Source organism: Felis catus, chromosome D1 (assembly GCF_018350175.1).
Source record: "Felis catus isolate Fca126 chromosome D1, F.catus_Fca126_mat1.0, whole genome shotgun sequence".
NCBI lineage: Eukaryota > Metazoa > Chordata > Mammalia > Carnivora > Felidae > Felis > Felis catus.
Window position 1 is genome coordinate 113,805,990 of NC_058377.1, and position 25,836 is coordinate 113,831,825.

Consider the following 25,836-nt stretch of genomic DNA (forward strand, 5'->3'; position numbering starts at 1 on the left):
CCGGGAACACCCACCCAGGGGCACTGAGGCTCAGCCCCTCCCGGCGGTCTCCCCAGCTCCCTCTGGAGGATTTCCGGGGTTCCCCTCCCCGCTGCCCCAGGCCTGTCGCCAGCCAGAGCATCACCCAGGCCCAGGTCACTGGCTTGGGGGCTGCCCCAGCATCGTAGGGAACATCACCTCGGGGACGCTCACAGGGGCTGAGAGTGGCACTCTGTGGAGGGAAGATCTGCTTGGATGGGGGGGGGGGGTGTCCTGCTGGAAGCCGTGGGCAACCATCTCCCAGCCTCAAGTTGCCCTGAGGAGTGAGGGTGGCTTGGCCCCACCTCTGACCTGTAGGCCCCTGTCCTGGCCGGGGGCGGGCAGACAGGAGCCCCTCCTGGCTGGCCCTCCTCTGAGTTTCATCTGAGTTTCCCACAGAAGGGCCCCCGGGGGCCTTGGGGATCTTGCCTGTCTTGTGTCCCTCAAGGAGGGAAGGATGCTCACTTGGTCCCTGGGGTGTGAGAGACACCAAGGCCTGTGCCAGGGACCCTGTGCAGGGAGGGTGGGCATCTAGCCATGGTGGGGGGGAGGCGGACCCCACTCGGAGAGGGCACAGCCAGGCCCAGGCAGGGAGAGGCCTGGGGTCTCCCGCCCACCCCTCCCCCGACTGGCCTTGAGCGGGAAGGGAAGCAGGCCGGCCTCTCCTCCCTCTTGGTAACGTCAGGGCTCCAGCATCCTTCCGAGGAGGCCGGGGCCAATCAAAGCCAGATGTGGGGGCAACAAAACAATGCTGATGATTTCGACTAGGAAAAGCCCTATTTACCAAGAAATAATGAAGTGATTTGGGGCGTTGGTGCTGGGGTGACCTCAGCCGGGAAGGAGTAAACGCAGATGCCGAACGGGTCTCCCAGGGCCACGCGGGGAGCAGTCCTGGTGTCCCCACTGGCAGTGGCAACGGGGCTGCCGTGGAGGGGGCCCGGGCTCGGCTCAGGGGCGGTGGGGAGGTGTGCAGGGGAGGGTTCGCTCTCTGCCCCGAAGGGACACAGAGTCAGTTGCAAAGGTGGGACAGGCACACGCACGCACGACGAGCGGGGCTCGGCCCGGGGCCCCCGGATGTGGAAGGAGCGCCCACACTCCGCGGCAGCCACACCTGGACAGACACGGATTCCTGAGGGTGAGGCCTGGGAGGGGTGTGAGGGGAGGGAGGCCCCGGGCGTGGCCTCGAGGGGAGGAGTAAGGCAAGGCCTGGGGTCCCCGGGGCTGCAACCCCCTCCCGCTGCCGGCCTGCTGGAGCCCCGGGAGCCCCCGGCCCCGGCCGTCCAGGCCTCAGCAGTGCGGACACTGGAGTCTGCAGCCGCCACAGACCTTCGGGGGCAGAGAGACACCCTCACCCCCGCCTCCCGTGAAACACCCCGGGAGAAGTCCCCAGTCCCGCCCGGAGCAACACAAACGTGTGCACACAACCATGGGCCCAGAGGCATGAGCGGCCCGGGGCAGACACCGCGGCGCACGCACGGCAGAATGACCTCCGCGGGAGCCCCCGACCCGCGTCACAGCACGGATGGGCCCGGAGGGCGGTGCCCGGGCCTCCTTCCCGTGACATGCCCACAACAGGCAAACCCACGGACACGGAGGGTGGACTTGGGGTTGGCGGGGGCGACGGCACAGGCATGATTTAAACCTGGCGACCAGAGATAGATGCACAGCTCTGCACTGGGACACCTCACGACGTGCTTGTGACGGGCGGGCTGTAGGGTATGTGGACTATGTCTCAATAAAGCTGTTTGAAGATACAGAACGTGGTGCCCAGCTCGTCCTGCCCCGAGTGCCGGGAGGGAGGCCCCGGGAAAGTGGGAACGGTGACCCCGGGGCACGCGGCTCAGCATCCGCACCTCACCCGCCGGGACCCACCCAGACCTAACCCAGCTCTGAACTCCAACGGCCGGACGCAGGGCCGGCACGTCTGGCTCGGGGGACTCTCTGGGTTTGGCGGTTCCCCAGTTACACTCATGTACCCGCGTCCGCACGCACAGACTAGCAGAATTTAGGGTCACACGAAAGCCAGGAGGTGGGAGGGGAATGCTAAGATCACAGTCACTCCAGAGGAACCTTCCAGGAGGCCTGGGGGGTGGGGGACGAGAGGCAGTGCCGTGTCCCTGGGCCTGGGTCCCCTGCGAGGGGCTGGGGGCTCCCGGGGAGGGGGCGCACACACAGGCCGGGAAGCAGGGAGCCCACGTGACCTGGGGCCCCAGGCTGCAGGAGGGCTGTGTGGGTGCCTTCTCGGCACCGGGGTCTGGCCGGGCAGGTGGGTGAGGAGGGGGTCCGTGCCGTCATCTGCAGTCAGTTACTCAAGCCCTGGCTTTGTGATGCAGCCCCGGGGGGGGCTCGGCCGGCCCTCGAAGAGGAAAACCAGCCGCTGCCGGAGAGACCGTGGCCAGATGGGTTTCTGCTCCTTCCCGGCAGACCTGGGTGGCTGGGCCTCACCTGGAACTTCTGGGGTGGGGGGGGGGGGGGGGGGGGGGGGGGTCCTGGGATGTGTCCCTGTGGGCCTGGGGCCCGCCTGCTGCGGGCTGTGGGAATTAAGCAGAGCCCCCGCTCGGTCCCAAGGGCCCTTCCCGGCCCCCTCAGCCCTATCCCCGGCAGCCTGGGCCTGCCTTAACCTGGCGTCACCGGGATCTCTCATTGCTTCTCACAAAGTAAACAGACCTCCCACATGGCGACAAATGGACATCTCAGGAGACGGGAGACTTGGGTGCGGGGTGGGGGGGGGTGGTTACTGGGGGCTGTCACTCTCTCCCTCTGTCCGTTTACTTCCCCCGGGAGCTGGCGCCCTGGGTGCTCCCAGAAGGACCGTCCACTCGGGAAGGGATACCCAGGCCCTTTGGGTCGGCTTCCCAGCCCCACGTGAGGTGTCCAGCCAAGGCTGGGGGGCCCACTGGGGTCGTTCCCCGTGTGGGAGACCCTCCTCTGGTCCCCGCGCGGAAACCTGGACCGTGTCTCCCAGCTGTGCAGGGACGAAGGATGCTGCGTCGCGGCGAAGACGACCGTGGGGCGGTTATCTTGGGGGCAGAGGCGACCGTGCAAGGGCTGTCCCTCCCCAGCCCCCAGCCGGGAGCCGCAGAGCGGAAGGGGTGTCCAGCCAGCTCCTCAAGCCTGCCTGGGGGTGGGGGTGGAGCGGCCCCCCCTCGAGCAGCCCCTCCCAAGCTGCAGGCCCGCTTCCTGGATTCCTGAGGATCTGAAGGCAGCCCCCACTGCTGCCCCCCCCCCCCCATCCAGCCTTCCCTCCTCCCTCCTCCCTAGGCAGGGAGCAGGCTCTGCCGGCCCCAGGGGTGCCGGGGAGACCGGGGACGCTGCTGCTCTGCTCGCCAGCCCCTTCCTCCTCCCCGCAGAAAGACGCTCAGGCTGCAGGGGGGGCAGGGGACACTGGGGTCTCGGCGAGGCCGAAGAGCGGGGCGGTGATGGGGGGCCGTGCCGGGTTATGCAGGGCGGCCGGCGCTAGACCTGCTTGGATGAAGGATGGGATTCCTCTCCCAGCCTTGAGTTGGGGTCCTCAGGGCCATGGGGCCCCATGAATTATTTCTCTAAGGAGAATACCGTTGACTCTGCTCTCCGGTCGCCTTCCGGACCTTCCCCATCACTTTAAATCAATGCTGAAGGGCGGCGTTTGCCCGGACCTTCACCCTCCAAGTGGAGGGAGCTGTGAGGCCCACGTGATGCAGCCGTCCCCCGTCTGGGTGTCCCTCTGGGCAGGGGGGTGGGTTGCTGAGCCAGTCCTCACTTCCACCTGCCCTCGCGAGGCCCCCAGAAGAGGGGAGCGCAGGAGGGCAGCACTCGAGAACGGGGACCCAGGGGGTGATGTGGCCCCCCAATGATTTCTGGCTTGCTCCCAAATCCCCAGGCCCAACCTGTCTGCACGAAACCCACGCAGACACGCTCGTGCCGATGGCCCCAGCTGGGTTCGCCCGGGACCCTCAGCAGGAGGGCTCCCCGCCCCCACCCCCCGGCTGCAATGGGGTCCCCCCTTAACTCGGGGGACCAGAACGGGTCACGCCATCACCCAGGCCCTGCTCCATCCGTGCAGCCAGGCGCCCGTGTGTGCCCGTGGGGTGCAGCCCTGCAGGGGGACACCGGGTACAGAGGAGAACGGAGTCGGGGATCTTTACTCCACGCGCAGGACTTTATTGGGGCCGTCACAGGCCGAACCAGCCGGGGACACCACCACGCCGCGGGTCCCGGCTCTGCCTCCGCCGCTGCTCATCCAGGAGCCTGTCCTGGATGTCTTCGTCGCTAGGGCTGCCGTCAGGGCTCTGCTTTTTCTCGGGAAACAGATCGGGGAACGTGAAGGTCTGTCCGTGCGCCTACGGAGAAAAGGCAAGGCCTCCAGCACCGCGCCGAGGACAGGGACACCGGGGCCCTCCTGCGCGGAGCCCGCGGCTCGGACACGCGGCCAGCGTCTCGGGGGCGAAGGTCCTCGCCTGGAAAATAAACATCTCGGCCTGCTGCTGGCTTTTATCTAACAGCGGGAAGCCATTACCCCGGACAATGCCCCTTTTCATCGACATTATCTCTCCGAGGCCTGGTGTCTGCATTGGCTGGAGCCTCATTAAAAGCAGCCCAGCAAAGCGCCCATTCACCGGGCGCGGGGGCAGCCGGCCGGACTGGGGGGCAGGAGCGAGGGGCAGGAAAACCCGGCACAAACAGCGTCTGGTGCCACACTGAAACTTTTTCCATCCAAAATACCTAAAGGCCTTTACCCACATTAAAGACTACCCCTCCTCCCGGCTCGGAGCTTGGCAAATGAGACGCATGTAACGTACAAAGAAATGTACATATGCAGCAGTCTATAAATCAAGACCGGCTTTGCAAATTAACTGGTTTTACGTCTTTCACTAAAAGTTCAGACTGTGCCAGTGTCGGCCAAGCCCCAACCCAGACCCCCGAGCATGTGTGCGGGGGCACCGGCCGGGCCCGCTGGTGCGGAGGCGGGCGCTCTGCCCGCTCCCCGGGGACCCGGGCAACCGTGAGGTGCTGTTTCAATTTGCTAAATACCCCGGAGCAGCTCCCCAGATCGGGGGCGCGGGAGGGGACGCGCCAGGGCAGCGCCGTCTGCTTCCAGACAGGCGAAGAAGGATGCAGGGCGGCCTCCATATCTGGAAAATTTTAATAAGTAAAATCAGTAAAGCGCGCTGGTTGCTGGAGACCCTTGTTTTGTAAAGAAATTTGGCTTTGGGCAGGCGGCCAAGTATGATCTGAAACAGCCCACCCCCACCCCGAGAAGAGGAGGTTTATGAATTCTGATCACACGGCGTGGGGCGCAGGCCCCAGTAAGAAAGCAGGGCTGTGTGCACGCGGTAGCCAGCCTGCTGCAGGATTAGCTTACACAGCTCAAAACTGCTTTTTTTTCTTTTTTAAAATACCAAAGGGCAATAGTTTACATGCAGGGCTGACTGCCCAGAACGGGGGTTTATGTGTAATATATCGAGGTGATTTTGCTAGCTTTCTGAGGTGGGGGAAAACCCAAAATGACATTTTAAAATATAAATACAAAGATGGCAATTTGCAACAGCTCGGGAAAAAAACGGAGAGAGCTGCCGCGAGAAATTCTCCCTCTCTTATCCGAGACAACGGCCACTTGTGGGTGCCGACTGGGCCCCCCGGGGCGCCCCTCTGGAGGGAAATTCGCCTTGTACTTCCAAAAGTAAGCCCTCGCTGCCTGCGAAGGGGAGAGTGTGAGCTGCTAGGCGGCGGCAGAAAGGACCGGGACAGGAGGCTGTCGGTCCCAAGCGCCCCTCGGGCCATCGGCCGTCCCCCACGGGCTCCCGCCGGCCAGCAACAGCGACTGCGGTGGGAACGGCAGGCTTCCGCGTGCAGGGTGACGTTCCCCTGGCTGCGTGGGCCACAGGGCCACAGAGATGTTTATCAGGGCGGCGGGGGAAACGTGGGGCCCCCACCCCGCCGGACGGGCTTTTCCGCAGCAGTCAACTCAAAATAGATTCGGAAACTTAATTTGTGCTCGTGATTGACCCTCGTGCGCTTTGCAATTCGCTCTGTTTTTGAAAGCCCCAGAGCGGGGCCCACGGGGACACACGGGGGAGCGGTCGGGCTCGGCACGGGGGTGGGGGCAGAGAAGGGACCCTTTCGGAGGGGAAGGGCCCGAGCTTCCTGCCGGTTTCCAGGCTGGGGGGCGGGGGTCCGTCACAAATGCCACTCTGGGCCGGCAGGAACCATGCCCAGCAGGGACTCTGTCCCCAGTTGTGCTGCCCGATTTCACAGAGGAAGAAAGGCACGTCCAGCGGCAGCTGCGCGCACCAGATCTAAGCAGGCTCCGCTGAGCGAGGTGGGGCCCGGGGAAGAATGCGGGGGCTCGGGTGACTCAGGAGCCGCTTGTAACCGTAGCTGGCCTGCTGGAGCCCTGGTGGCGAATGCCGGCACACGGGTGTCGGCCCGCACGCCGTGACAGAGACAGATGGCCCGATTTCACACACGGGACACAGGCGCCTTTATAAGGCCAACGGCCGCTCTCTCCACCTGGATAGGCTGGTTTTGTGCACGGCAAACATTAGGCCAAATAATTACGGGGGCCCCTGCTTGAAACAGCAACTGCAGTCAGAAAAGCTGCCGTGCTCACCCCGTCCTGCAAGCAACGGCCTCCTAGCGCCTAAAACGGGGCCGCGGGCCCAGGGGGTTTGCAATAGCGCTACTGCCATCTAGCGGCCACGGCCGGCCGCCTCCTGCCGTGAGCTCCTGACAAGGAGGAAGCCCCTGCCCCCGGCTCCCCGCCGCGTGTTTCCAACAGCAGGGGGTGGGGGGCAGCCAACGGACCCTGCAAGGAGGGCCCTCGCTGGCAGGTCCTCACGGAGACCAAGGGGAGGCCCTGCTGGGGGTCCTGGAGGGCTCGTCCGAGGAGGCTCCAGCGGGGTCACCTCACGCTGGATGGAAGGGCCTGGGCAGGGGGCTGGGAAGCCGGCTTTCACTCGCCACGGCTCTGGTCTCTGACCGGCAAAAGCTGTGACGGGGTCCTGGACCCTCTTCCCGAGCCCCCGGCCAGGCAGCACACGATCCAGAGGACGGGGCAGAAAGTGCCGGTGCCCCACAACCCAATCCAGAGGGGAGGGGGCTCAGCCAGGGCCCCGGGGTGCGGCGAACCCACCCAGGCTCGGAGGCGGCTGCCCCCCACGCCCCCCCCCCCCCCCCCAGGGCAGTAACTGCCTCCCAGCCTGAGGCCTGTCGGAGGCCAGGCCAGGCCGTCCATCTGCGGCAGGAGCCCCTTCGGTGCTCGGAGAGCCCTGGTTTCTGCCTGAGCCCGAACCCCCTGGACCTGAGTGGACCCGCCTGTGGCCACAGCATGTTCCAAGTCCAAGGGCGCGACACAGCTGGCCCCTGAGAAGTTCCGAAATGCCCTGCGCGGTCCCCTCCCATCAGCTGAATGTGCTCGGAACGCCAGCTCAGCCTGGGGATTCGCCGGGGGTTAGAACTAATCGCAGGCTCGGCCCCGTGCGCCGCAGGCCTGGAAATCCTGCCTCGCAGGGCCCCAGGCGGGGGCTGCTGCACAAACACGTCCCCCGCACCAAGGTCACGGTCGTGATAAGTCACGCCCATGACTTGGGACTCTGCCCGAAGCCCACTCACCAGCTGCACATAGGCCACCTTGTAGTCTGGTTTCTTCATCCTGACGTTTCTGTAATCCCTCTTCCTGTTGGAACCTGTCGGGGGGGAGGGGGGAACACTTTACTCCAAGCACGAGATTTCCAGTGCAACTAACCCAGGAACCCACTTTCTAGAAAGAGGCAAACGTGGAAGAATTGGTTGGTCTCCCACAGGTTACAGCAGGTCACGCCCGAAAGGTGACCGGTGCACATTTACCAAGTATGCTCGGGGCGGTGAGCACCGCCAGGCTCTGCTGGTGAAAACGCAAACATGTCTGAGCAACTCGAGAAACCCCTATTTCCCGCGTGTCAGCACCGCGACCCCCGTGGGCTGCCTCCCCTCACGCAGGAGGCTGCCGGGTGGGGGGACGGAGGTTAAGGGAACAAAGAGGAAAGCACTTTGCTGACCGGCTCCCGGGGCAGAGGGGAAGCGGGCTGCGCGGCCTGGGCAGGGCGGGAGCAGGAGCGGGGCCGGCCCGCCCGGGTTCCGTCCCAGCTCTGCCCTGTGGGCAGCGAGGGCCTGGGAGGCTGCTTCACCCTGAGTGCCTCAGTTCCCTCCCGTGCCAGGAAGCAGACCCCCGGAGCGGCTGCGATGAGGGGAGCCCACCCCCCGGCAGGGCGGCAGGGGCCCGGCACGCACCGTGCTGCACCCTCGTCCGCACGGCGGCCACGGGCACGTTGTAGATGCGCTCGAGGTAATTCCTGACGTCCACCCTGGTCATCCTGGGCAGAGAAGAAAAGCGAGACTCAGCCGGGCCGAGATAAACGGCAGCTGGCCGGTGGGGCGTGAGCCACGGTCGATGCGGCCACCAGCCCCGCTGGTGCTGTCTTGCCCTCCACACATTGGTGGGGGGACACGGGGGGACTGGGCAGCTGCAGCCACCATCTGCGCTCACTAGGGGCCAGACCCCCAAGCAGAGCTCTCCGGAGGGAAGGGCCGATCTGGGGGCACCCCTGGGCGGCCAGGAGCCCGGCCCACCATGGCCAGTCCCTTGCACAGCTGCCTCCCCACTGCAAGGTCCTTTCCTGGAAACGGCAGCCAAGGCGTCGGTAGCTTAGGCCCCCAACCTTTGCACCTGACGCGGCATCATAAACCTCATCCTTGGCCACACCTGGCCTCTAAGAGCTGACGCTCAGGCCAAGCCCAGGCCCATGCGCGGGGACAGTCACGTCCTGAGACTCCAGAGAGTGCCCTGCCGCTTGGGTGACAGGACGCTGCGTCCTTCCAGTGGCCAGGGCCTCTGTGAAGGAACCACCTTGAGAACTAGGTTTTGGGAAGCCATGGTAAGGAGCTCCAAGAGGATGGGCCCGCCTGCTGGGAAAAGCACTGAGCTCAATGCAGGAAAAGAAGTGTCAGGCCCTCAACTAGGCTTCCCTGTGGGGGGCAGCCTGGCCTCGCCCCAGGCTCTGCAAACGGCAGGAAGGCTCTGCAAACACCAGGACCTGGGCCATATTTGCAGAGCAGCTGGGAGAGAGCAAGGGGAAGCCACACCTATGAGCCGGGCTCTGTGACACCAGCAGGTCGGCCAGCCCCTCGGGGGCGCTCCCCAGCCCGAGCTCGGGGGCTTACTCCATGGGGATCCGGAACTGCACGGTGTCCTCGGGCTGGGCCGTGCCGGGCCGCACCAGCCGAATGAAGAAGTTTGTTCGGAAGACACGGAGCTGGGGGTTGCCCAGCTGGTACAGAGGGTACCTGAGAGGGAGACATTCGTCTGCATCAAACACTCAGGATGCGCGACCCCAGGGCTGCCCCGGCACACCCCCACCTGTTCACCCATAGCCGCAGGAGTGGGAAGCAAAGGGGGGCAGCTCTCCATAGGCCGGCACCCCACGGCCCCCTGTGCTGATGGCATGGCTCTGCCCGGTGTGGGCCCCAAGACCCCTGGTGCCCATCCACTCAGAGTAACGTGGGCTGCAGACCCTCAGGGCCGGCCCCTGGAAAGGGTCCACGGGAGACTCAAGGAACCGGCCAGCAGAGAGCACGCCCACCGCGGCCCCCCCCCCCCCCCATGCTGGTGGCCGGGCTTGGAGACACGCTTGTTCAAGGTGACGGTCCCACCAGCACGCAGCCCAGCGTGGCGGTGCTCCCTATGAACCCTGGCTTTCCCCGCAGCAGGGGCGTGGGCACCCGCACACCGTATGGGTGGGAGAGCATCACAGTCCCCACCCTGAGGACTCCCAAAGCAGGTGGGCACGGCCGGACAGGCGATGCCACCACCCACAGCCCCGGCCCACTGACACTGCCAACCCCGCATGTGCTCTGGGCCTGCGCACGGCAGCGCAGCCGGGTGAGGAGGGTGCCTGAGGTCCAGTGTGCAGGGAGGCCGGAGGCCAGGCCTGGGGGAGGGTGGGCACACAGGGACACGGGGTGCCATCAAGGGCCTCACTGGGACCCCCGGTGGCCAAGCTGCGGCGCTGCACACGGCCCCCGATCTTGGGGCACCACCTGTAGTGTGCAAGGAGGCCGGTCGAGGCCAACCCTAGAGCGGGCAGAATGAGGACAGCCAGGGGTTCGGAGGCCCCGGTGAGCCCCAGAGCTGAGCGCCATCTGCCTGAGAGCTGCCGGCGACCAAGTCAGCGTGGCAGCTGCCCGGCAGAACCTCCGTGGTGAGAGGGGAGCAAGGGCAGTTTCTGGAGGCTGCAAGGCCTCAGGGAACAAGAGGCCTGCCTTGTTTCACCCTCCACCAGAGTCCGGGCCAATGGCTGGCTACCCAAGGGGCTCACTTATTCCCCCTGGTGACCAACGGCGGCACTGCAGGGGGGCAAAGTCAGGCCCTCTGGGTAACTGTCAACAGACCCTCCACCTCTCCGGGTCTCTGGGTTTGGGGGTGGGGGGAGGCCCAGTGTGAGGGTCGGAGGTTAGAGGCCTGAGCCGGGCAGGGAGCGAGTCTCCCCCGGGCGGGCACGGCCTCAGAACCCCCCTGTCCTCCCCGACGCTGAGCGTCAGGATGAGTCCCAAGGGCCTGCCTGACGCTGGAACCTTCCGGCCCCGGAACAACCAGCACTGCTGAACACCCTCCCTCGGGGCTCCAGAACGGGGCTCTCCCGGCCTGGTGGGAGGGGACGGCACCCCTGCGCGCCCGCCCCGCCCCCTGCCCGGCCCTCCCGCGGATCCCACAAGCACGTCTCCAGCGGAACTCCCAACTTCTGCTCCCAGCACAGCGCTCTGGCTCGCTGCCACCTGCCCCTACCTCCCCGTGGCCCCGAGGGTGACTCACCCGTGACCCCACCCTCCCCGCAGGTCCCGCCGGCTCTCCTCCCGACCCGCGGCCCTGGCTGCTCCCCACGTCCGCGCCGGCCCCTCGGCCCCGCTGCACCTGCCGGGGCGCCCCGGCCCCGCCACAGGCCCGCAGGTCCACCCGGGGCGGCCGCGCGCGAGTGCGTGCGCCACCCGTTCATCCCGGGGCCGGCGCCGCTCGCAGGGGACACGGGGCGTCAGCCTCTGGCGTGGGGGGCGGGCCGCGGGGGTCCCGGCGGACACCCGCACAGTGTCCTCGCCCCGGCGGCGCGGGCGGCGGTGACCCTCCCGGGCGGGCGCCCGTGGTCCGCGCCGCGTCCGCAGCCCCCCGTCCTGCACCCCGCCCCCCACCCCGCCAAGGCCCGCGCCCCGGGCCCCCGGCCCCCGGTCGCTCACAGCACATTCCGCGCCATCGCCGGCTTCCGGGCCGCGGGCGGAAGGAGGAGCACGCACTGCCCGCGTGGACACGCCACAGCGCCCCCTGGCTTCCGGGAGGGCGCGCGGCGCCCCGCCCCTCGCCCCGCCCCTCGCCCCGCCCCACCCACCTGCCCGCCGCCCCGCCCCCCCCCCGAGCACACCCCGCCCACAGCCACACCCTCTGCCCCGCCCCCGACGGTCCCGCCCACCGCCCCGCCCCTCACACCTGCCCCCAACACCCCGCCCCGTACACCTGTCGCCCATCCCCATTCACCTGCCCCATCGCTCCGCCCACTGTCTCACCACGCCCACTGTCCTGCCCACTGTGTGGCCCACCGCCCCTCACCTGTACTCCTACCCCACCGCATCCGCACCACTCACGGGCACCTGACTCGCTCTGCCCCAGCTTCCTGTCTCACCAGCCCGGACCCACGTCCCTACCCCACTGCTCCTGACCCATTCACCTGGACCCTACTCAGCCTGAACTCCTTGTCCTGCACACCCTGTAAGAGCCCAGAATCCCTCATGTCCCTGGGTCCCTCCCAAGTCCCGCACACCCTCCAAGTATCCAGAACGCATCTTGCCCCAATCCTCTCTCACCCTACCCATGGCCTACAGCACGCCCTTAGTCCCACGTGTCCCCCCTTCCACACCCCTCTGCACCCCGCACTACCCCACAAGCAACTGTAGGCCATGGCCAGCCAGCTAAGGTCGGAGATGGGGGAAGGGGCGGGTGGGTGGCCCTTGTCTAAGGCCCCTATCTCCATCTGGCTGCGGTGGCTTTGTCCCCTCCCAGATCTCAAGCTCCAAGGCCCCTCACAGCCCTTCTGGCCAGCACCAGGCTGCTCTCCCCATCTCCTGTGACCCCTTCCCCCTTACAGCTTCCCACACAGCCCTCATCCAGGGGATCCCCGACTCTGTAGGGCACATGTGGGACCCACTGCCCCCTCCCCACCAACAGCATGCAGACCTATGGGGGGGGGACCAGGCTGCAGCCTCCCTCCTCCAGCCCCCCAGGCCCCTCTCTTCCCTGGTTTCCTATGCCCCACGGCTTTTGGCCATTCGTCAATCCCTTTAGCTGCCTCTCCCCCACCTGAGCAGCCCGTTCTCTTTGCACCAACAGCAACTTCAATGCTCCTCAGAGCCTCAGAGCCGGGAGGGCAAGAGGGAAGTGTCAGCAATCTGTGGGGGAGAGAAGGGACCCCCAGGAAGTAGCAGAAGAGCCTTGCCTCCAGGGTGACCACGGTTCAGGCAGCAAGGAGGCTGGCCCTGCTGGCCGTCCCAGGCTTCGGAGAGGAGGGCCTGGGTCACGGAGAGCGGCCGGGGTGCCCTCCTTGTCCGTGTGTTTGGCGTAAGTGGGTTCACCTAGGAGGAAGGTACTAACGGTGAGTGGCCGCTAGGGACATTAGCCGAGACAGTCCTGCCTTCTGGGGAGGCACAGAGAAGGACAGGGCTCCAGGCCCTCGGTAGGAAGAAGTCAGTGGGGAGGGGGCATGCTGGGTGGCAGGGAGGGGGATGGAGCTGGAGAATGGGGGTCTCGGGGCCAGGAGACTTCTGGTCAGCGCCGCCTCTGGTCGTGTTTGAACTTCAAGGCATGATGTTGGGTGGGACGTGCCCTCAGAGATGTGGCTGGAAGGCGGGCCCACGGTGTGTGTGGCTGACGGGGGAAGGCAGTTGGCCGACTCTGATGGGTTGGAGGGGGCCACCTGCTGCTCCAAGGAGAGGGATCACATCTGAGCAGGTCGCTGAGGGTCGTGGAGGAGGGTGGGGGCAGGGATGCGGTCTCCACGGTGCAGAGCCCTCAACACTCCGTCCCGTCTCTCCGATTATCTGCCAGTGGGATTCGTCCCCATCAGGCCTGGGATTTCTGGGCGCAGAGGCTGGTCTTGCAGCCTGGGGCACCTGCGTGCACCTTCCCCCTTCCTCCCTCCCTGGTGTCATCAGACCTACCCCATCACTGGCCACGTGCCTTCCCTGGGGTGAGGCTGCCACATAAAATGGAAGATGCCCGGTTAAATTTGAAACGCTGATAACTTTGTCATGTTTTGTTTTTAATAGACACTATTTTTTTAGAGCAATTTCAGGTTTGCAGAAAATACCCAGAAATTCTAGTATGTGCCCCTCCGCTCCCCCACGGATTGCCCCTTTCGTTAACACGCTGCATGAGCTGGGACACTTGTTACAAGTGACGGAGCCATACCGATACCTTATTATTAACTGAAGTCCACCATTGCCATTAGGATTCCTTCCTGATGTTATACATTCTGTGGGTTTGAACGAATGTATAAGGACAAGCATCCACCAGGACAGGGTCATACGGAGTAGTTTCATGGCCCGAATCCTCTGTGCTCTGCAACCCCCTGGCAACCACTGATCTTTTTTTACACTTTCCAGCGTTTTGCCTTTTTCAGAGCGTCACAGTGTTGGAATCCTACAGCATGCTGTCCTTTCAGCTTGGCCACTTGCCCTTAAGATCCACTTAAGGGTCCTCTCTGTCTTTTCATGGCTCCATAACCGTGAAGAGAAACCACAGCCTGGCTTCCAGGGCGGCCGCCCCGTCCTCCTGCATTTCCCAGCGGCAGCGAGAGGGTTCCTGCCACTCCGCATCTCGGGCGACATTTAGTGTTGTCAGTATTCCGGACTTGGGCCATTCTGATCGGTGTGTGGGAACATGCGTCTTCTAGTTTCACACGTGTGTCCACTCACGTGCTGAGTTTTCCAGGCTGGGCTGGGGCAGTGGGGCTTTTTTCAGAGAGCCGTGGACACCCCGGGCTACGGGGGAAGGATGGGGTGAGCTTGGAGGTGACTTCGGGCTGGGTAGGAGGCAGGAGAGAGGCTGTGTGTGCACTCACCCACTCACGCACTCTCACTCATTCGTTCCACCCATATTTGCCGGGAACGACCGTGCGTCCAGCATCTTTCCAGGGGTTGAGGACACAGACAAAAGCACTAAACCGACAAATCCTTTGCCTCCGTGGTTATGGTCCCCCAAGTCAACAAGTGACGAACATCAGATGCTCTTGGAGACGCGTGTGGGGAGGTAACAGGAGGTGGGAGGGGACTGCAGTTTGGAAGGAGGGGTCAGAGAGCCTCCCTGAGAGGCATTTCAAGTGCGAGGGGCATTTCAAGCGAAAAGGTCTGGTGGTGGCCTGGCTAAGCCGCTGGCCCTCAGAAGCCCCTCATCACCTGCATGAAGGGAGCCTGACCCTCTGTCACCCCATCTGCACAGGAGGGCTCCCCCAAGGGCAGGAGCGGTGGGGGTGGGGGATGGGGTTCAGAAGGCTTCTGGCGGGAGGAGGGGACTATGTCTCACCCCGGGTCCCCAGAAGCAGGGTTCTGGGCAGAGAGATACCCATGAACCAGCCCTAGGTGACCCTGGGGAGCAAGAGAGCCAGGGGGGGAAAGGACAGAGTGGAGAAGAGGGTGTAGAGGGGCTGGTTGGGGGCACTGAGAAGCCATCGACCTTTCGACTTTTTCTTTATTTATTTGTAGAAGCAGGCACGGCGGTCACCCCACTACCTGGTTCGGCTCTAGCCTGCGCTGGCCTCCAAAGCCCAGAACTACGAGCCGTGTGCCTACCACCTACCGCGGACACGCCCTGTACGCGGGCCCGAGGTGGCACAGTGACACCGGAGGACGCTTGCTTGCTTGCTTGCAAGCCTGCCTCCTCCCCTGAAGCCCATGAGGAACCATAGGAAATGGAGAACGTTCCGGAAGGGGACAGGGCGTTTCTTGGCCCACATAAGGGCCAAGATCATCAAATTCCCGGGCGTGTGTCAGTCTCGGGCACCAGCTGGGTGTCCTATGACTCAATGCAAATCCCGCCCTGTCCCCCCGGAGTCGGCCCACTCCCAGAAGACCCCCCCCTTCAGCGGCCAGTCTCCCAACCAGGTTATCACCTGTGCTTCTGACCGATGGGCTATAAACTGGAAGCTCCCACGCCCCCCTCCTTGGGGATCCGTCGCTGGATCGTCAGTTAATTATAAAAGAATATAATTGGGAACGGCCAGGCGGAAGAGGTGCACAGGGTCCGGCGTGGGGGCACAGCGTGGAGCCTCCACACTCTCTGAGGGTCCCCCCCGTGCCCAAATCTCCACGTGTTCGCCGGCCCGGAGGCTCTCGGAACCCCTCCTCTTAACGGAGGTTTCATTGCACCAGCCTGACTGATGAAATCATCGGTCTTTGGCGATTGAGCCCATCTCCAGCCCCCTCCCCTCCCCGGAGGTCAGGGGGCAGGACTGAACCTTCCAACGGTCCTCCTGGGCACCCAGCCCCCACCCTTAGGGCCTTGCTGGAGCCTCCCTCTAGCGCGTCACCCGGCTGCTACACAGAACATGACACCCTCTTCACCCTTGTGGGACTGAAGACAGGGACCAGCTCCCGTAACAAAAGAAGCTTCTGTTGTTCTTGGGCGCCCCAAGGGTTCGGGAGCTGCGAGCCAGGCACCGTGGACGAAGACCAAGTATCTGTGAGGATTAGCCTTTGGTCATCTCAATGACCCAACATCGATTTGCCGTCAATCACCATATCGCAGCCCGGCTCCGTGCCGGGGGAGGCACCAACTGTGTCCTCCCGGCAGGTCCCTCTGTCCCGCTCCTGGCTGAGGCCTCCCTGCTCCCATGGGCCCCCAGGCCTCACCCCTTCTCCAGGCTGGTGCCCCCCTCCCCTGTTTGAAGCCCACAGCCCCAGCGTCTCCTCCTGACTACACCGCCCGGCGGCCTCCAGCGGCCCTATGCCTCTCACCGCCTCCGTCGGGCGTGCCCTCCTTATGGGGGGCCCCCTGGGTTTCCGGTCCCTGGGGGTCTCAGGCAGTCAGCCATCCAGCAGGGCCCGGCGTCCCTGAGCTTCGCCAGGAGCAGTCCTGCCTCGGGGCCTCCCGTGTGGTTGAGAGGGTTCCCTCCTGGTTTGAAGGCTCCATAAGTATGAGGTGGCCCTGCTGGCCGATGGTCAGGCTGGTCAGGCTGGTACCCGCACAGGCAGGACAGCCCAGGCCGGGGCCGCAGGGTCTTCTGGACCCTCCCCTGCACCTCACCGGGCATCAGTCCTGGCTTTGGGGCCCCAAGCAGGCTGCACTCCCCGGAGCCGAGGTCAGCCGTCCAGCACAACGGGTCAGGATGGCTGGTCACACGATGGCACCGTGTGGCATGCCTGCCTTCACGGCCGGGCTCCGAGACTCTGCCCCGTGAGCCCCGAGGTTCCCTCCCCAGGAGTCCCTGGCACCTGTGCCGAACCTGTGTCTGCCTTTCCCTCGGCCCTTGTTCCTGGAGGCGCGTCTCTGCCAGGGTCTGGCGTATAATAAGAAACGTTGAAGCCTTTGCAAACCTGGGCATAGGACGGCGTGTCACATGTCTGTCTTCACCGGTATCTGCCTCTCCTGTGCATTGGCCACTCATTGGTCATTCGTATTCCTGAGTCTGTGACTTGTCTGTTTATGTCTTTTGCTCATTTTTGCCATGAAGGTGTGCTATGGGCTGAACCCCGTCCCTCCCAAGGCCGTGTGTTGGAGTTCTGACCCCCAGCACCCCAGGATGTGACCATATCTGGAGACGGGGACTGTACAGAGGTGATTAAGGTAACATGGGGTCACCGGGGTGGGTCCTGATTCCGTGTGTCCAGTGTCCTGGTAAGAAGAGGGATCAGGGCACAGACGCGCACAGAGGGACGGCCCCGTGAGGCCATAGGGAGAGGATGGCCGTCCACACACAAGGAGGGCCCAGCCCATCACCCCCGAAAGCATCTTTGGACTGTGGCAATCCCTTCTTTCCTCCCTTCCTGTGCCCCTCCCCATCCCCATCAAGCAACCAATGACCTGGTTAGCTTGCATTTTCTGGAGTTTTCTATAAATGGAAGCATATAGTTTCTCCTCTTCTCTGTCTGGTTTCTTTCTCCCAGCATAACTATTTTGGGATTCATCCGTGGTGCCTCGATCCTACATTCCTCCGGATTGCCATGGTATGGACAGGCCAAAATTTGTTTATGCTTTCGTCCGTTGATGGACATTTGGGTTGTTTCCAGTTTTTCTGACGATTAAAAATAAAGCTGCTATTTACATTCATGTGAAAGTCTTTGTGAGGACAAACATTTAATTTTCTCGTGGGGAAATGCCTGGACATAAGGACCACATCACATGGCAGGTGTACGTTTAACTTCTCGAGAAAAAGGATACTGCCGAACCACATCATTTCACATTTCCAGCAGCGACGTGAGGTTCCCCTGCATTCTGCCCAGCGTTTGGTATGGCTGGGCTTCTCAATATTAGCCACTCTTATTGGTGGTTCCTGTGATTTGATGTGGCGTCTCGCCGATGACCGTGGCTTACTTGCTATTCCGACATCTCGTTTACTGAGGTGCCTGTTCTTCAGCCCATTTTAAAAAATTGGGTGGTTTGCTTTCTTATTACTGAGTTGTAAGAGTTATTTCTATATTCTGGATCAGCCCCCCATGAAATACATGTTTTGCAAAGAATTTTTCCCAGCTGGCATCTTATGTTTTCATTCTCTTTACAATGAAACATTGAAATTTGAAGAGCAAATTTTGAAGATTTTGGGTGCATTTCAATTCACCAATATTTTTGTTTTTCAGGGATTGTGCTTTTGGTATTATATCTAGGAAATCTTTGCTGATCCACATTCACAACCATTTTCCCCTATGTTTTTATATTCCTGGTTTTACATTTAGTCTATGATCCATTTTGAGTTAGTTTTGTATACAGTATGATATGTGAATTCAAATAATCCTCCTTCCTCCTCCTCTTCCTCCTCCTCCTCCTCCTCCTCCTCCTCCTCCTTCTCTATCTTTTTGTCTTGTGTGTGGATATCCACTTGCTTCAACATGATTTATTAGGAGAGCTATCATTTCTGCATATGTGTGGGTTTATTTCTAGAATACTTTGCTCTGTTGATCTATTTGAATATCTTTATACCAATATCGCCCTGTTTTGGTTACTCTAGACTTATCCTAATTCTCAGAATGTTAGCCCGACTTTATTCTTTTTCAGGGTTATTTGGGCTACTCTTGGTCTTTTGCATTTCCATATGAATAGGCTTATGAATTTCTACATTAAAAAAATGCTGGGATTTTCACTGGGACTGCATTGAATGCATAGGCCAAACTCGGGGAGAGCTGCATCTTAACAGTGTTGAGTAAGCCTTCCGATCCATGAATACTCTACACCTCTCTGTTATCCAAGCCTTTGACTTCTCTTGGCAGTGTTTCGTATTTTCAACATGTAGCTCTTGCACGCCCTTTTTCAGATGTATCCCTATTTTTTGATACTATTAGGAAGTGGTGTTGTTCAGTGTCAATATCTGATCGTTCATTGCTATTCGACGGAAGTACAACTGACTTTGTATGGCGGCCTTGTGTCCGGAAACCTGGGTAAACTCACTTGTCAGTTCTTGTGGCTTTTCCTATAGGTTCCATTGGATTAGAGGATCCAGTTGTCTGTGAGGAAAGCAGTGTTCCTTTCCCCCCCACAATTAGTGTGACTCCGTCTGGCATAATTGCACCAGCGAGAAATTCCAGTACGATGAGACTGCAAGTGGTGAGCAGACATCCTTGTCTCGTTCCTGTCTCTTTTGTCTTGCACCATTGGACGCCCGTCATTAGGTTGAGGGAGTCCCCTCTATTCCTGGTTTGCTGGGAACTTTTCCTTTTTTTTTTTTTAAGTCAGAAATAGATGTTGAATTTTGTCAAAATGCTTTTTCTGCTTCTATCGAGATGATCCTATGGCTTTTCTTTCTTAGTTTGTTAAAATGGTGAAGTATCTGATTGAGTTTTGAATCAGTCATGGGGGTTATACAAACCCCATGTTGCTGGGATAAACCACACTTGGCCATGGCTTGTAATCCACTTTATACACTGTTGAATTCTACCTGCTAAAATTTTACTTAGAATTTTTGCATCAATGTTTATGCAGGATAGTGGTCTATAATTTTCTTGTATTGTCTTTGGTTTTGGTATCAGTAGAATGCTGGCCTTAGAAAATGAGTTAGAAAGTATTCCATCCTTTTCAATTTTTTTTTTTTTTAGAAGAATTTGAATGTATGGGGCACCTGGGTCGCTCAGTCAATTAAGCATCTGACGCTTGATTTCAGTTCAGGTCATGATTTCAGCAAGGTTGGTGGGGTCGAGCCCCAAGTCAGGCTTGGCACAGGGGCTGCTTGGGGTTCTTTTTCGCCCTCTTTCTCTGCCCCTCTCCCACCCACCCCCCACCCCCCCAAATAAATAAACTTTAAAAGAATTTGTATGTTACTGCTATTATTTCTTCCTTTGAATGTTTGGTAGATCCAGTAGTAGATCCCAGAGTTTGGACCCAGATAGGCCTAGAGCTTCCTTTGTGGGAAAGGCTTTAACTACACTTTGAGTCCTTTAATCAATGTGAGATTGCTTGTGTTGTCTGTTTCTTCTTGAGTGAGCTCTGATTTCAAGAAATGTGTCCATTTTCATCTAGCCTGTCAAATTTGTGGGCTTGAGGTTGTTCATAAGTTTCCTTATTATTCTTTTATCTTTTGACATCTGTACAGTCTGTAGTGATGTCACCTTCCTCAGTCCTGATTTTGGTAATTCCTGCTGTTTTTTTTCTCTCTCTCTCTTTTTCTTTTCCTGATTTAATTGACTAGAGTTTTGTCAATTTTTATTGGTGTTCTCAAAAAACAAGTTTTTATTTTATTTTTATTTATTTATTGTTTAACGTTTGCTTATCTATTTGAGAGAGAGCAAGCAGGGGAGGGCCAAAGAGAGAGGGAGAGAGACTCCCAAGCAGGGGCTTGAACTCATGAACCGAGAGATCATGACCTGAGCCAAAACCAAGAGTGGCCGCTTAACCAATTGAGACACCCAGGTGCCTCTCATTTGATTTAAATTTTTTTTTCTATTATTTTTCTGTTTTCTATTTCATTGACTTCCACTTGATCTCTATTAGTTCCTTTCTTGTGCTCACTTGGGTTTAATTTGCATTTATTTTTAGATTTTCCTTAAGGTGGGAACTGAGGTTATTTACTTGAGACCTTTCTTATTTTCTACGATGGATATTTGGTGGTGTAAATTTCGCCCTCAGGACCACGTTAGCGGCATTCCACAGGTTCCCTTGTGCTGTGCTTTCATTTTCATTCAGTTGACGATGCTTCCTAAGCATCAATTGCCTTTTTGATTTTTCTTTGACTCATGAATTATTTAGAAGTGTGTTATTTAGATTCCAAACATTTGAGAATTTTCCAAGGATCTTTCTGTTATTAATTTCTAGCTTAATTTCACTATAGTCAAAGAATATAATTTATGTGACTTGAATCCTTCTCAACTTACTAAGTTTTGTCTTATGGCCCAGAACATGGTCTGTATGGGTAAATGATGTATATTTGAGTGGAGTATTCTATACCTGCCAAGCAAGTCAAGTTGGTTGGCAGTATTGTTCAAGTCTCCTATGTCCTTGCTGATTTTGTGCCCACTTGTTGGATTAATTGTTGAGAGAAGGTGTTGAAATCTTTGACCAGGACCATGGATTTGTCTGTCTCCTTCCAGTTCTATCGGTTGTTGCTTCATGTAACTGTCATTCCTTTGTTCGTGTGTTTGTTCGTGTGTTTGTTTGTTAAAATGTGTTTCTTGGGGTGCGTTGGTGGTTCAGTTGGTTAAGCATCCGACTTTAGCTCAGGTCATGAGCTCATGGTTAGTGGGTTCGAGCCCCACATCGGGCTCTGTGTTGACATCTCTGAGCCTGGAGCCTGCTTCGGATTCTGTGTCTCCCTCTCTCTCTGCCCCTCCCCCACTCACACTCTGTTTTTCTCTCTGTCTCTCAAAAGTAAATCAAACATTTAAAATTTTTTTAAAAATACATGTTTCTCGTAGGCAGCATATAACGAAGTCTTGCTTTTTAAACCCAATATGACCAGCTCAGCCTCTTAATTGGGGTGTTTAGACCATTTACATTTAATGTGATTATCGGTGTGGCTGAGTGTGAGTTAATCGTCTTGTTACTTGCTTTCTATTCATCTCACCTGTTCTTTCTACTCATTTCCCCTTCTTCTGCCTTCTTTTGAATTCTCAAGAGTTTTATTTATTCCCTTTTATCTCCTCTGTTGGCATTTTAGCTGTGGCCCAACCTTGGCTGGTTTTTTGTTTACAGTGTTAACTTATCACAGTTGGTTTTGATTGGTTTTTCTCCTCCTTATGGGTCACATTCTCCTATTTCTTTGCCTGTCTGATCATTTTTTATGAGATGCCAGACATCATGAATTTCCTCTCAGTGGGTGCGGGATATTTTTATATTTCTATATATATTCCAGAGCTTTGTTCTGAGGTGTAGCTAAGTTATCTGGACACATTTTGATCCTTTCCAGTCTTTTTCTGATTTGCAAGGCAGGTTTGGAGCAATGCTCCATTATTTATCCAGGGTTAATTATTCCCACTACCGAGGCAAGACATTTCTGATACCCGATGCCCCATGAATTATCCACTTTTCTAGTCTGGTTGCTGGGAGCAGACCCTCTTCCCGGCCGTGTGTGAACATCAGGCACTGGTCTCTCCAATCCTTTCCAGTGGCTCTCTTCCCAGCCTTGGACAGTTTCTGTCCAGTGTGAATGCTGGAGGGGCCTCTCTGCAAGCCTCCAGTGTTCTATTCCTGGGAACTCTCTCCTTTGTGATCCTCAGTCTTATGCCTCAGTCTCCCCAGACCCTCAGGTCTATATTGTCCACTCAGAGTTCCTCTTGGACCTCTCCGCAGGTCCCCCTTCCTTCCCTGAGGCCTGGAAACTCTCTCAAAAAAAAGCAAACTAGGCAATTGTGGGACTCAACCTGACTGTTTCCCATCTCCCTGGGACCTCAGGTCTTCACTGCCTGATGCCCACTCTCTTGAAAACCATTGTTTTGTGTATTTCTGTTCGGTTCCTCCCCCCCCCCCGCCCCCACTGTTTTAGGTTGTTTGAGGCAGGAGGATAAATCTGACCCCTCTTGCTCTGTCTTGGCTGGAAAAGAAGTCTGCCTTTTGATGAACATCTTTGATATAGAAACACAAAATTTCCAAGTAATGAAATCCACTGAGCTTTACCTTTCTTCCCTGATGCTTCCACTGCTTGTGAGCTTAGAAATTACTCAGCGGACAGACACGTACCTACATTTCTCTCTAGGTTTAGTTTTAACAATTTTTTTTTTCATGCTGAACTCTCTAATTCTCCCGGCATATATTTTGGTATTTGGCACGCAGTGAAAATCTCATTGCTTTTTCTTCTCCACATGCACGTCTGATTTTCCCAACCTCTTTTATTAAACATCTCACCACCTCCCTTTCATTGACTGAGAGGCTTCCAGATGCTCATGTATATGTGATAGCGTGCTGATAAGTACTGTAGAATTGGGCGAAATTTTACAACCTTAGAGAGCAGAGGGCGTGAAGTCGTAATCCATGGTCTACGGTTGAGTCCACTGTTTAGGGGCTATGTAACCTCAGGAGCTGGCGTCACCCATTCTGAGCGTCAGTTTGCTCTTCTGGAAAACACAAATGATGGGAATATTTGCCTCTTTGGTCTACTGCGAACATTGCATGAGGAAACTAAGAGGAACTTTGCTGGACCCGGGGTCTGCAGGGAGTACTCAACACATATCAGCTATAATACCTTCACTTTGGAAGTCTGCTCTTAATTTTCAAACATTTCTTAGCTATCCCTGCATATTTTTCCTTCTCTATGAATCTGAGATTCATCTTGCCAACCACCTCCCCACCCCTGGCTCACCCTCTTCCCCAAATAAATCCTATTTGAATTTTGGTTGAAGATCTGGCAAACCTATACATTAATTTGGTAAGAACTGATTTTTTTTGGTAAACTTCCCACTCAAGAACAAGTTATGTTTTTTCTTTCTCTTTCTCTCTCTCACTCTCTCTTTTCTCAAAGTTCATTTTTATGTTTCTCATTAAACTTTGTCCTTCTCTTCCTACAGACCCTGAACATTCCTAAGAGGGTTATTGCTAAGTATTTTACGCTCTTTGTTTTGTTTTGTTTTGTTTGAGAATAATATTTTTATTCCACTTTATCTTCTCTCTGGTCGTTGCTAGAAAATAATAAAAAATGTTGATTTAAAATATGTATTTTGCATCTGGCCACTTTCCTGAGTTCTCTCATTTATCCTGAAGGTTCTTCCGCTGACTCTCTCGGGGCTCCTAGGAATGTGGTAGTTGGTTTCCTCCTTTCCAGAAGTTATACATCTTATTTCCGTTTAACATCTTTCTCATTGTCTTCAGTTTCCAGTCCAGGGCCGAAGAGTAATGGTAAAAGCAGGCGTTCTCGTTTGGTTCCTGTCTTGGACTGAAACACTTCGTGTTCCACCACCGAGTGTAGATAAAGGAAGTGCTTATTTATAGTTTTCTATAGTTTCTTGAGCCTTTGTTTTGTTCTCAGAAATAAGGATTGATTTTTGGCAAGTGCCCTCCCCCCGATGTTTAACAATTAGGAACTATTTCAGATACACCAGGAGGTAGAAATAAAAATAGGAAGGACCTGCATCTATGCACCCACCACTTGGCTTAAGAAATAAAACATGATGAACCCTGTCTTGGTGCTCTGGGTCGCCCCTTCACAATAAAATCCCCTGGAGGGGACCTGTTCATCTGAGATGTGTGTTCCTCACATCTAGGCATATATAATTTGTTTTCATATTTTTTAAAGCTTATCCAGATTGAGAGAGAGAGAGAGAGAGAGAGAGAGAGAGAGAGAGACAGCACAGAGCCCAACGCGGGGCTCGAACTCCCAAACCATGAGATCATGACCTGAGCCGAAATCAAGAGTCGGACGCTTAATGGACCGAGCCACCCAGGCGCCCCTTGTTTTCATATTTTTATAAATGTTATGTAAGTAATTTTTTCCTTTTGCAACTGATTCATCGCCCCCAATGTTGTGTTTTCACGATTTGCCAGTGGTTGCATTTAACTGCAGGTCCTGTGTTTTAACTGCACAGTCCATTTGTGAATCTCCCACAGTTTACCTGTCTGCTGTCCCCTGGATGAAGGTTCCAGCGTTCTGCAATTGCCAACAGTAATCTGTGCGGGGAGAGGAACCAGAACTGGCAGGCTTCCTGGAGTTGACCAGGCGTCCCGGTATCTGTTCCCTAGCACAGCGCCCGGTCGTCTCCGCGCCTGCACCTGAGCACAGGTGTGCACCACTGTGCTAGAGCTTTCCATCTGCAGACTCGATTTTGCTACATCTGGTCCCTACCTCTCTCCCTTTCCGAGCCTTGAAGGACACTCCCAGACAAGTCTCAGAGCAAGGACCTTCTCCTCCATGACCACATCTCCACTACTGCCCCGTTGATACAAGTGTCACAAATGTTCTCCGTCACTTTGGGTTTGGATGTGGCATGTAGTCAAGGCCGCTGCGTCTCCTAACGTGCCCCGAAGCTCCTTCGGTATATTGAACACTGGCCTTCATCGGGGATGTGCTCCCAAGACGTGGCTGGCGGCTCCCCTGGGCTGATGGCGTCATTTGGTGCAAACGTGAGAAGAGACAGCAGGACCCACGTGGAGTCCCTTGTCTGGAGCCCACGTCACCAAAATGAGCTTTCATGGTGACCTTCTGCCTGTCCCTGGAGCTCAGGAGGGCGGGACGAAGGGAGCAGGACAGAGGCCCGCGTCCTCCTGGGCCCCTCTGCCTGCCGGAACCCACCCTGGCTCCGTGGCCCTGCCTGAGTCCAGAGCCCCTGAACCCACCAAGGCCTTGAGAGCTGGCTCACCTGCGCTCTGCTCCCTAACCTGGAGAGGTTCACCTACTTAAGACTTTCTTTATGCCTCTGGACTTCACTGAACTCCCGTTTCACGGTGCGAAGGTTTTACGCCTGGTTCAAGAAATTCCCCTGGTGGGAGCTATGCTCTCCTATAGCTGCTTCCTGAAACTTGGAATGTTTTCCTTCTCAGATTTAGATCTTCACTTGGCAGGGGGGCTGATTTTCGGTGGTCGGTGTGAAGAGGCGGGCGCACTGTGTTACTATTCGCGGTGTTGGTCCGTCCCAGGCCCCCCAGGCCCCCCAGACCCCCCAGGCCCCCGACACCAGGTGCGCCCATGGCCCCGCACATGTGCCTGTCCTCCGTGTCTGTGCCTGTGTCTGTGCTTGTGACCGTGACCGCGTCCTTCTCCATGTCTGTTCCCAAGTTCACATCCCTGTCCGTGTCTGTGTCCGTCTGGGAGCCGGCGCTGCCCCTCATGTGGTCTGGTCTGTCCACAGTCCCCTTCCCTTCTGCACACATTTAGACTCAGCATGAATTTACATGAATCCCTGCGGGCACATGGTTGAGTTGCCCTGAATTCGTGGATTAATTTAGAGAGAGCAAATAGTTTTGATACATTACTCCTCGTCTTAGGGAACATATAATAGCCTGTAGGTATTCATGCTGTTTAGATACTTTCCACTAATGCGATTTTATCATCTGTCTGCTTGCCTTGCACATGTTTTCCTAGATTTGTACTTATTATTGTATGTTTCTACATTTCTGTTGTAAATGGTATTTTTAAACACTGTCGCCTAACTCTCGATCTTTCTATCTTATGCTCGCGCACACCTATACAGAACTCTTCGTTC

At 57.5% G+C, this 25,836-nt stretch overlaps 1 protein-coding gene across 2 annotated transcripts; it reads right to left on the reverse strand.

Moving 5' to 3' along the window:
* Nucleotides 1-4,137: 4,137 nt before the first annotated feature.
* Nucleotides 4,138-11,352, reverse strand: MRPL23 (mitochondrial ribosomal protein L23). Of its 2 annotated transcripts, none has more exons than XM_023240194.2 (5): nucleotides 11,260-11,352; nucleotides 9,196-9,318; nucleotides 8,266-8,348; nucleotides 7,609-7,682; nucleotides 4,138-4,337 (listed from the first exon to the last, which is right to left on the reverse strand). In XM_023240194.2, the coding sequence occupies exons 1-5, from the start codon at nucleotides 11,274-11,276 to the stop codon at nucleotides 4,170-4,172; spliced, it is 465 nt and encodes a 154-aa protein (XP_023095962.1). In that variant the 5' UTR covers nucleotides 11,277-11,352; the 3' UTR covers nucleotides 4,138-4,169. The 2 variants fall into 2 exon arrangements, with proteins under 2 accessions (XP_023095962.1, XP_044895657.1); XM_045039722.1 differs by having other exon boundaries at nucleotides 4,297-4,454.
* Between the last annotated feature and the right edge of the window lie 14,484 nt (nucleotides 11,353-25,836).